The sequence below is a fragment of the Myxine glutinosa genome, chromosome 1 (assembly GCF_964187855.1).
Source record: "Myxine glutinosa chromosome 1, kmMyxGlut1.1, whole genome shotgun sequence".
NCBI classification, from domain to species: Eukaryota; Metazoa; Chordata; class Myxini; order Myxiniformes; family Myxinidae; genus Myxine; species Myxine glutinosa.
In genome coordinates, this window is record NC_136261.1 from 283,107,612 (window position 1) to 283,119,214 (window position 11,603).

Here is an 11,603-nt window from a genome sequence, read left to right on the forward strand (position 1 = left end):
CGCTTCAAACGGAGTGGGGACTGAAAGAGGACCACCTGCACAAACTACCTCACGTACGTGGAGCTGTGGAGAGCGACTATGTGCCATTGTTGACGCATTTCCCATGTGAGCGGCTTCAGGCCACTTTGTACTGCCGACTCCATTCAACGATCTCGTTGAGCAAGCTAAGTGCCGGCCGACCAGAGAAAACAATTTATTTTATATTATCATTCCCCTGTTGTGTATTTGTGTCTGAATGGAGACGTCTCAAATTAGAAATTAGTTTTACCTCACATTTCTTTTTTATCGCATTACATTTACTTTCATTAAATCATTATCGTGGTACTTTCATTTGCTGTGTTGTGTGTGTTTATTCGCTGTGGGTTTCAGGAATCAACCCATGTGCTCTGTCCAGGTAAGCACTTGGTCCCCTCACTCGCGCACAACGGACCAACCGCCAGTTTCAGCTAAGCGCCTCGGATTAAAGACCGTTACGGCTATTCGTCATCCAGGCTTAACCAGGTTAACCGCCGGGCTGACAGAACAATATGTATATATATATATATATATATATATATATATATATATACATATATATAGTGTTGTGGATATGAGGATTGTATTTTTTTTATTGTGTGTTTTATTAATATTGCTTTATTCTGGACCCTCCTGCCTCCAGTGTTGTGTAAAGGTCAAAGGGCGTCCCATAATTAGTCCATAAAGCATACATGTTAGCCAATCATAGATTTCCCCCTGGTTGATAGTTATATCTTTATTATGTGTATTAGGGTAAGGCCTTGTCTCCCATTAAGATGACACTCCATTGCACCAAGTGAAATAGAGTAGATTCCTTTCACTTTCCCCTTTCATCATTGCCAAGCCTCGATTGCCAATTACATCCCCTCCAAAACCACCATTGAACATGTGCTCGGGTCGGGGAAGAAGGGGCGTGCCCGCCCGTCATCATCAAGGGCGGAGCCAGAGGGTCGCGTGACCAACCAGGGCCGAGGTGAGCACACCGATGGGCGTGTCCTGAAGGCCGGCGGCTTGATCGCCGGAGGCGCTATAAAAAGCGCGCGCGCAAGGTCCTGCGAGAGAGAGAAAGATCATCCAGGGGAGATCATCCAGCAGCGATTCTTGGCCAGAAGAGATCATCCAGCAGCGATTCTGGCCGAGAAGAGATGATCCAGCAGCGATTCTTGTCCAAAAGAGATCATCCAGAGAGATCAAGCAAAAGGAGATCATCCAGAGAGATCATCCAGAGAGAACATTAAGAAGATCGTCCAGGGAAGCACAAAGCCTGCTATTCGTCGCCTTGCTCGCCAAAGTTGGACCAAGCAAGAGAGTTGGGCAAGAAGCAAGCACGTTGTTCAGTTGTGTGGTTGGACCAGACGAGTCCTGGAAGAGCACGCGACGTCCCCAGAGCAGCCGCAGCCACAGCAGCAACGACAGCAAATTGGGGCCTGGACGGCAGTTTTGAGCGGGGCCGCGAAGGAACGGCGGCTGCCAAACGCACCGATCGTGCTGCAGTACCGGTGGACCTTCCTCTCCCTCCAGCCATCCACCTCCCGCCAGTCCTATCATCATTCCCCGCGTGAGTCTGTCTTTGTTTGTTCTGTCCCTGGGTATTGAATTAAGCTTGTATAAGGAATTTGCACTGTGTCTCTAATATCTTCTGTATATTATTTTCTTATCTTTCCTTCTCCTTGGTTTTTTTTGAGCCTGTAAATAGTAAATAAATTAGATTCGTATTTCCAACCTTTTTGTCTTCTTCTTCTTCACATCCGTGTCGCCTTAGTCTTTTCCCTATTGAATATCTGTGGCGCGATCCGGCCAACGTTTGGGAATCGGGTTAGTCGGGATAACTGTACGGCCCGCGGTGCCATCCGCTCGGCAAACCAACATCCTTATCCGCGGTCCGTAACAATATATATATATATATATATATATATATATATATATATATATATAGTCATACCCCGTTTTACACCATTTTGACCTACGTCAAATCCGACTTTACGCCACTCTTCTAGAGTAAATTTCAGTTCAGCGAACGTCATTAGGTGTGACTTTACGTCACTCCTACGGATGTGAAAAAATTAAACAATTTAAACAATTGGATGTTTTAACGTTTTAACGATCGTTGATCGTTGTTTTAATGTTGATGTTTTAACGATCTAAACAATTTAAAATACAATAAAAAGCACATAAAAAATATAAAAAAATGTACGTACAGTATACATACGCGTAGGTGCTGGTTCTCATTCAAAACAAAGGCGACGCCATATGCATTTTGTCCTGTGCTGCGGTCGCGTGCTTGCTTTGCCTTTCGCTGGTATTTTTGTGATTATTGCTTCACTGTGTAAAGGTTCCTTTACTGTGTAAAACAACCAACGTAACGTGGCAACGGCGAAACATGACGATGCCGGCTCGGACGACCGTCCGTGGCAGACGTCATGTCACGTCACCGTGCAGAGTGTGCAATGTCCGCGACGAGGTCAGGCTCCATGCATGGCCCATGGCACATGTGAAACGAACGACCGTGTCATGCCTCGAGCCGGGGTGCCTCGTCGGGCACCTCGCCGGCATCTGGCGTCGACGAACTGATCGACGTGTGCATGTGCACATGTGCATGGATTTGCAAATTTGCAATTGGCAATTTGCTGCGAAGCCGTAGCCTCCTCCAGTTATTTACTCTAGTTTTACGGTGTTTGTCTTAATTTTAAGGCATTTTAAAGACATTACGCCTGGTTTACGTCAAAAACCGAATTACGTCACGGCTTATGGAACCAATTAATGACGTAGGCCGGGGTATTACTGTATATATATATATATATACGGTATATATATATATACTGTATACATATAACCACCTCAGCAAGCCAGATTTCCATCTACAGACTTGGCATTTAATATGGAATATATTTTTTTCTTGACTTAGGTTTACTTTCTTAACTCAGGCTATCAATCTGGTGAGTTTCTTTGACACTTTGGTGATTTATTTGTTAAAAGAACCATGTCACTCATTGTCTGTCGCAGCAAGAAGTCAACAACAGGATTATATCACAGGTGGCGTGGCAAAATGTACGGACAGGTGCATTTGATGATTGGCTTCACAGTCGGGTATACAAGGGTTGTTGCGTTCTGTATTAGTGGAAAACAACTGCTGCACGTCTCCAAAAGTTATTGCCGCTTCCTCTGGAGATGGTCCGTCAACTCGACAATGCTGTTTGTCATGGAGTGGTGGCTTTACGAAATTACGGCATGAAACAGCGTGCTATTGCTCGGCAGTATGGCATCACTCAAGGTCAGGTGTCAAAGATCCTGAAACGAAATGCTCAGAGTGGTTTCCCTACTCCAATGCCGAGGCCAGGACGTCCCCGCAGAACCACATGGAGGGATGATCGCCAGCTGCGCCGGTTAGTCCGCAATGGCCGTACCAAGTCAGCTAATCGGCTTAGGGCTGAGTGGCAGCAACTGACAAATGTGCCTGTATCCAGAAGGCTAGTCAACCAACGACTGGTTCAAGCAAGTTATCGTGCCAGGCGTCCCCTGAGAAAGCCACGCCTGACCAGACAACACCGCCAGCGCCGATTGCAGTGGGCCAGAGAGCACCGTCAATGGCAGCCAGGACACTGGAATCACGTGATCTTCAGTGACGAGTCTAGATTTCTGGTCTATCGTCAAGATGGCCGTGTCCGAGTGCGCAGACAAGTGCATGAAGCCTACAACAAAGATTGTATAGTGCCAAGTGTCCAAGCTGGAGGTGGCGGGGTGACCGTTTGGGCTGCTTTTCATGCAGGGGGCAAAACTGACCTGGTTGTTCTGAATGGAAACCTGAACCAGTTCAAGTACAGGGCCATTCTGGAAGAAACATTGCTTCCATTTGCTCGTGCAGCCTTTCGAGGAAACTTTGTCTTCCAAGATGACAATGCACGGCTTCATCGTGCTTGCATGGTCCAACACTTTCTTGCTGACCGTGGTGTAGAGCATATAGAGTGGCCTGCCATGTCCCGGGATACGAATCCGATAGAGAACTTGTGGGCAGAATGAACGCGTCAAATCGACCACTTGGGCCAGCAGCCGACCTCTGTGCGTGAATTGCAGCAGGCTATTGTCACTGCATGGCAAGCGATTCCTGTCCAAACCTTGGCAAATCTCGTGAACAGCATGCCTCAACGTGTACATGCTCTCCAGAATGCTCGTGGGGGTTACACGAAGTTCTGAACTGTAATTTTACTGTCCGTAATCCCATTCGTAATTTAACTTTTGTTTTTGTTAAAAAAATTTTTGGCTAATGTGCAAAATAAAGAGATACTTCTGGAAAACGTACAGAAGTTTAACACAGTACTGTGCATGAATTGAGTTCCATATCAGTTTACATCACTTTCAAGGATCAATTTATTTGTTTCGAAATGTCAAATGTGGTTTTTGTTTCTTTTAAAGGTCACATTAACAAAATCTAGAATAATTTCAACATAATTCCAATGAACTTTTGGTTCTCAGACATCTTGAAAAGTAAGTTCACCCCCACAAAAAAATTATTCCATATTAAATGCCAAGTCTGTATATCATACTAGGCCATCAGTGGCAATGAACAATGTTTCGCTTCCCAAAGTCCCAAGTTTATTCTAAGAACATGACCACAAGTTCCATGTAATCCAACTATGAAACCCACTATGATTGACTGGCTCCTTGTTAAACAGCTTGGCAAATTATTGCCGAATTCCCGACAATGAGCTTACATTTTTTCTTGTGTAACCAAGCTGAGAGTATGCTTGCCAAGTTAACTTCACGTGGCACTTGGCAATAAATAATTGATTAAGGCATCCATATCTCCATTGTACCACGCTCCATTATTGATGCAAAAAACAAACAAACAAAAAAAAAACTTAGTGCCTGATGAAATGTTCTCATCTAATAAATACACTTTCATTAACGTGAACGACTACAGCCTGACAGGATAAATGGTACACAACAATAATAATAAAAATTTTTATTTATAGAGCACTTTTCAAATACAAAGAAATCTCAAAGTACTGAACAAGAGAAAATCAGTTGGTCATGTAAGGGGCTTGCATATATTTGCACAAGAAACCATTATTGGCATAAACCAGGTGAATTATAAAGACTTTCCGCAGTTCTTTGCTGTATGAAAGTTTCCAAAAGCATCCACAAGTTTGGATCAAATATGGGGCAAAGAGAAGGTGTGATGAAACTGATCAGCTCGTTCAATACTGTCGATGGACCTTGGGCAGCAGGTCAAATGTAACTTGTAATGGGTACTTGGTCCTCAGCTGTCCGTTTCGAAGGTTAAATCCCAGAAGGTCTAACTGAACTAGATTGAGAACATACATCACGACGTATTTGTTTTAGACTTATTATTATCCCCACGCCTTAAAAAGTAGTGATATTGTAATCAGCTCTGTCTGTCTGTCTGTCTGTCTGTCTGTCACACTATCTTCTCATAAATGGTTGGGCAGAAATTCACCAAACTTGATACCGTAATTATCATCACTACATGGCAAGAAGGTGTGAGAGGAGTGTCATTATTGGCTCTGCCCCCTGGGGCCCTGGGACAGAGTCAATAGGTCAAATACCTAGAAATGTAATGATGGGCACATTTGTAAACTACAACGGCACTCGGTTGAGCGCATACCTCCGCCAGGCTGAACAGTCTATGTTTTGTATCCCACTGGTAGGCCGGATCTGGATTCAGACCTAAACCAAAATCTAATCAGCTTGTTCTTGTCACCTAACCAAGTCGTCCACCTAGTTTAGTAACTCATCCATAACCTTTTGAGATATCGTGCTATACATAGATTTTAACCCAATCACTCGATGGTGAAGAATCACTTAAAAAATTCTCGTAGCCGGATCCGGATTCGGATCTTCACCAAAATCGAATCATTTCGGCCTTGTCACATACGCAACCTCTCCACCAAGTTTCGTCCAAATCCATCACCAATTTTTGAGATATCCTGTTCAGTCATACAAACAGACAGACAATCAGACAGACAGACAGACAGGGTAGCAGAGCGGTTAAGAGGAAGCATCGTTCATTTTTTCAGGAAAGCACCAAATTTGGCACAGATGTAGTATGGACCTATACAATTGTTTTCCTGAGGGGCGCCCAAAAATTCAGAACCCCTGGTGGCCGCCATATTGAATTTCAACATGACCGCCCTCTGTGACCTATTTCCCTCAATAACTTCTATACTATGAGTGGTCTTGGTCTTGTATTGTGGTCTTGGCAATAGCACACTACTTTACCTACCAGTCACACGGTGTGGAGGAACTCTGGATTGCCATTGGCACTGGTAAAAGCTACCGCTACCTTGCCATCCATAAAATTGCCACCGGCCTTGGCCGCAGGAAGTCCGAGTCTTTGCCATTATTTCATGCCTTCACTGGCTGCGACACAGTGTCATTTTTTGCTCAAATTGGGAAAAAGACAGCCTGGAAGGCTTGGGAGGCATACCCCAGCATCACGCAGACCTTTCATGCTCTCGCTTATAGGCCATCTGTGGACGCTATTACTATGGAACTACAGAGCATAGAAAGATATGTTGCCATCCTCTATGACCGGACTACCGAGATAAAGACAGTGAATGACATGCGCCGACACTTGTTCACGAAGAAGGCAAGAACAATTGATCACATTCCCCCAACAGCAGACACCTTCGAACAACACCTAAAACGTGCATGTTTTCAGGCTGGACACGTATGGAGTCAGGCACTTGTGCCCTATCCAGAACTTCCATCACCAGCTGATTGGGGCTGGATGAAAACAAGGACTTCTTGGACACCAATTTGGACCACAATACCACCGATACAGGAGGCATGTTCAGAGCTTACAAGCTGCCATTGTAAGTCGGCCTGTAAAGGCAACTGTAAATGCTCCAGGGCAAATCTGCCCTGCACATCACTGTGTGACTGCGATGGACAGTGCTTGTAGTACTACGCGTCTGTGCGAGAGCCTCCACCTTTCAAGTGCCCACAATATTTTAAGTTAAAACTGCAACTGTGTGTAACTTTGATTAATTAATACCATTCCATTGTTATCAGAGACCAATTTAAAAATGTGTATCACTTGGAATTGAAATTTTACCTAAAATACTATGAGAGATTCAAGGAAAATGGAAACACCATGGCGGCCATATTGAAATTAAAGATGATGGATGCCAATCTTTATGCAATTGATCCCATTGGATTCAGAGACCATGAAAACATGGGGTAAGACACTGGAACTGTGGTGTTATCGCTCATAGTATAGAAGTTATTGAGGGAAATAGGTCACAGAGGGCGGTCATGTTGAAATTCAATATGGCGGCCACCAGGGGTTCTGAATTTTTGGGCGCCCCTCAGGAAAACAATTGTATAGGTCCATACTACATCTGTGCCAAATTTGGTGCTTTCCTGAAAAAATGAACGATACGCCCTATTTTTCGGTCTTAACTGCCTAAGTAGGGGTGAAAATATAACGTCCATCCACCTTCGGTGGCAGAGGTAATGAAAGTTTGTATATGCAATCGACATTCAGGGATGCATGAAATATATAACTTTTTTTGGATCTGACCCCAGATTCATGCCCAAGGGGGTGGGACTCAGGATTACAGGGGTCAAAACAGAAGATTTTTTTTTTTACTCAAAATTTGATATTGGGTCATTCCTAGTGAAACTTTGCAGTCTTTCAACTTTGCTTTAGGTGGGAAGTGTGGGGATTTGCGATGGCGCTCCATCAATTTCGCTCTAGTTCCATCTGCAACCAATCAAGATTGATCCAATGGTATCTTTCGCAACAGCTAGAATTGGCGCTCATACCATGACTATATAGAAACCCAGTGCTACCTGTCGCATGGTCGAGTTATCGGCAACTAAACCGAACCCCCTCATTGGGTCTATGCTTAGCTAAAGGAGATCAAAGGTCTTTCTGAAAATAATTTGACCAATTAATAAAAGTGTTAAAGACAGAAATAACGTCCTTTTAAATTTCAGATTTTTTTTTTTTTGCCTCAAAGCACACACGTGGCACACATTAATGCACACAATCTTGAATATTGTTGGAGGAAAGATGGAAGGGGTTGTTCTTAGAGGAAATGAGACAATGACTACAATGGATCCACTGCTCTCTTATTGTCAACATCAACAAGACAAAAATAATTTTAGTCTTCACACACCTGTGACCCTTGTGGCATTCCTTGCTGCATGCGCTGCCCCATCATAGCGCGCAATGCTGCTAAGCCCAGCAGTGTTCCCAGGCATAGCAGTAGTAGGCCTGCCAACACTCTGCGCAATCGCCGCATGGCATGCCCTGTACATGCACACATAAGCCTCTTGTGGTCTGGTCTTCTTGGAGGATCCTTGACACCAGGTTACACTGCTTACCGAGTGTGGTTGCTGTTTGGGCAGCGGCTTCTGCACTGCAAACCAATTCACCAGGTAACTTGCATGCTTCATGCGAAAGGCGTTCTTCAGATAGGAAGGGCAGCCAACACACAATCCCGCTTCGCATACAAAAAATGTGATATCTTTGGCCCATGGTTTCAGTTTTTATGGAACGAGAATTCTTAACACGACTCAAAAGTGAAACGAAAATATGAGCAAGGTGATATTTATCAATAATAGTTACAGTACAAAGACATTGATTAACCTGTATACACACATGTATACACACACACATACATGTACATTACATACACAAACACACACGCCGTTTAGTTTTAGATTAACTACAAAGACAGCAGGCAAAGAGGGCTGGCAGGATGGCCTAAAGGTATGCCCACTCACCTATAAGCCGTCTCGTCAATCTCTAACGATTCTAAACCGTCCTTCTGATGTTTCAAATGCAGGGCGAGGCATCAATGTGTGCGCCGTCCATCGAATGGACAATAAGCAGGGTGACTCGTTTGCCAGCATTAGTCAGTGGATGTTAAAGATCCTCGATGGTCCTATGTTGTGAAGAGTAGATGAGCTATTGCTGGCACCCTGAACAAATTCCAAATTCCTTTCCTAACCTCCAGGTGGACAACACTGCATCAGTGGCACGACAGTGCCCCCAGCAAATGATGCTACCCTCAGCCCTGTGCTCCATATAATAGAAGAGGAAGAAGAAGCTGACAAAGGACAAATAAACATTGCAATACATACGTGGGATTTCAACCTGGAATTCTCAGCATGATGAACTCGGATTCTTCCTCCAAGAGTCGCTCTACCCCGCCATCGGTGTGCTCGATTATGTTATTTCAGTTTTGTGTTCTAGCTCTTCCATGAGCCTTGACCTTGTGCACAAAAAAGAAGGACCGAGGGAAACATCCAATATGGCTTTTACATGGAATAACATACAGTACATGTAAATACACCAACGCTGTATAATGATATTAAATATTCATAAAGAGAATGCTTTGTCTGCATAAAACGGATTGTAAACAAACATATGCTGATATACACCAGCTGGCACGTCCTGGGTGAAAGTGAGTTTTGGAAAAATCGAATGTTCCCCCTCTTAGTACATACCCCTTCAACCTTCACACCAAATAAACAGATTTCTACACATGATGTGAAGCCCTCCATAGAAACACCTTTTGCCTTTTCCTCTTGTTTTCCAGTTTCAAGTGTTCATGAATGTAAATACAAACCTAGGTGCATGATATACCCGCTGCAGGAAAACAACATTATTTGTGGCCCCTCCATGTGTGTCCCCTTCCCCGCCCTCACAGCCAACACACACTGGTGCAGGGGAGGGATGGACAAGGGTACGCACCTGTGGGGAGGGGCTGGGTGGACAACGGTACGTACCTGTGGGGGGAGGAGTGGGTGTACAACGGTACGTACCCGTGGGGGAGGGGGGATGGGTGTACAACGGTACGTACCCGTGGGGGAGGGTGTACAATGGTACGTACCCGTGGGGGAGGGTGTACAATGGTACGTACCCGTGGGGGGGGGGGGGGGGTGGACAAAGGTACGTACCCGTGGGGGAGGGGGGGGTGGGTGTACAATGGTACGTACCCGTGGGGGAGGGGGGGTGGGTGTACAATGGTACGTACCCGTGGGGGGGGGGGGTGGACAAAGGTACGTATCCGTGGGGGGGGGAGGGGCTGGGTGGACAACGGTACGTATCCATCGGGGGGGGGGCTAGGTGTTCAACGGTACGTACCCATGGGGGGGGGGGGAGGTGGGGGGGGGGGGGGTACGCACCTGTGGGGAGGGGCTGGGTGGACAACGGTACGTATCCATCAGGGGGGTGGGGGGGGGCTAGGTGCTCAACGGTACGTACCTGTGGGTGGGGGGGGGGGTGTACAACGGTACATACCCGTGGGGGGGGGTGGTGTCCAACGGTACGTACCAGCGGGGGGGGGTGTACAACGGTACGTACCCGTGGGGGCTGGGGGGGAGTGTACAACGGTACATACCCGTGGGGGGAGGGAGGGGTGTCCAACGGTACGTACCCGTGGGGATGGGGCTGGGTGGAAAACGCTACGTACCCATCGGGGGGGGGGGGGGGGGGTAGGTGGACAGCGGTACGTACCCGGGGGAGGGTACTGTGAAAAATAACGCTATTTTGCGTACCGTAATATGTGGATCTATGAATGTTCCATAACAGCGTTGAGCTGATTATATCAAACACCGGAGGTTACAGAATACCTGACATGGTCACGACTTCATCATATTTACTATTTAGTAAACGCAGTGCAAATCATTTGAGTAACAAAGTCTATATACGGATCTACAAACCACAATGATGATCAAGGTACACGAAGACACCCCTTCGAATGCAGTGGCTCGTTCAGGCAACGCCGATGTGACCGAACGAAACATACGATATAGCGCACGCGCACGGTGTGCACCAGGGAGGAGAGGGTGTGCGTAACGGGGTAGCTGAAGAGGAGGGAGGAGGTGGGGCGTGAAAAGGACCATGAAAGGTATAAGAACAAGGAAGATCTTACACTGAGGGGATACGGTACAGTACCGGTATGTATAACTATAATGTATATGTAATTATGGAAGAGGAGAAAAGAGGGAGAGGACGACACTGGAGGAGGATTCTTGATTATTTTAGAACTATTTTTTTTATTGCTTTGCGAAAAGGGAGAATAAAGAATGTGTAAATGATATTTAGTTTAAACAAACGGTGTGGGATTAGGAACACGGATAAATAAATAAACGGGATTTTTAATTTCGTGCAAAAAAGGAATAAAGATTCCCGGAGCGTCAAGTATCAAATTATATTTCTCAAATTTCTTAATATGCGTGTAATTGTGAGCCGATTATGTCTTGTGAGATTCCATTTTTAATATCGTCTGTATTTTAATATCCTAAAAATGGTGCCCCCTGTTATGGATCATTTTATTATCATTATGCGCGTAATTGGATTCATTAAGCCGCAGCTTTGTGTTATAACTTGATACACCGCAACAATCAAACAATGTCGCTCATTCAGTACAGGTAAGCCATGTCCCCAAGCAATCTCGCTTTTGTGATCAATAAATGGCACACATGACGATAAATGTAAATGGTGTACGTCACGTGACGTGAAATGTAAGTATGGTACATTGGTACTGCAATGTAAACGCAACGCTACGGTAGGCGTAGGCGTGGCTTGATCCGAATACAGGAAGCAGTAT

The 11,603-nt window shown here is 45.4% G+C and overlaps 1 protein-coding gene across 11 annotated transcripts in view; it reads right to left on the reverse strand.

The window, feature by feature from the left end:
- GALNT16 (polypeptide N-acetylgalactosaminyltransferase 16) overlaps nucleotides 1-10,929 on the reverse strand; it is a 68,847-nt gene extending 57,918 nt beyond the window's left edge. The window contains exons 1-3 of one of the 11 annotated variants that reach the window (XM_068133546.2): nucleotides 10,714-10,929; nucleotides 8,368-9,260; nucleotides 8,160-8,293 (exon numbers count right to left, since the gene is read on the reverse strand). In XM_068133546.2, the coding sequence (XP_067989647.2) occupies nucleotides 8,160-8,293; nucleotides 8,368-8,662 (429 nt within the window). In that variant the 5' untranslated portion in view covers nucleotides 8,663-9,260; nucleotides 10,714-10,929. Of the gene's footprint in view, nucleotides 1-8,159; nucleotides 9,758-10,713 lie in introns of those variants that run through there. The other 10 variants (XM_078766939.1, XM_068133587.2, XR_013621140.1 and 7 more) reach the window with 10 other exon arrangements.
- Nucleotides 10,930-11,603: the final 674 nt, after the last annotated feature.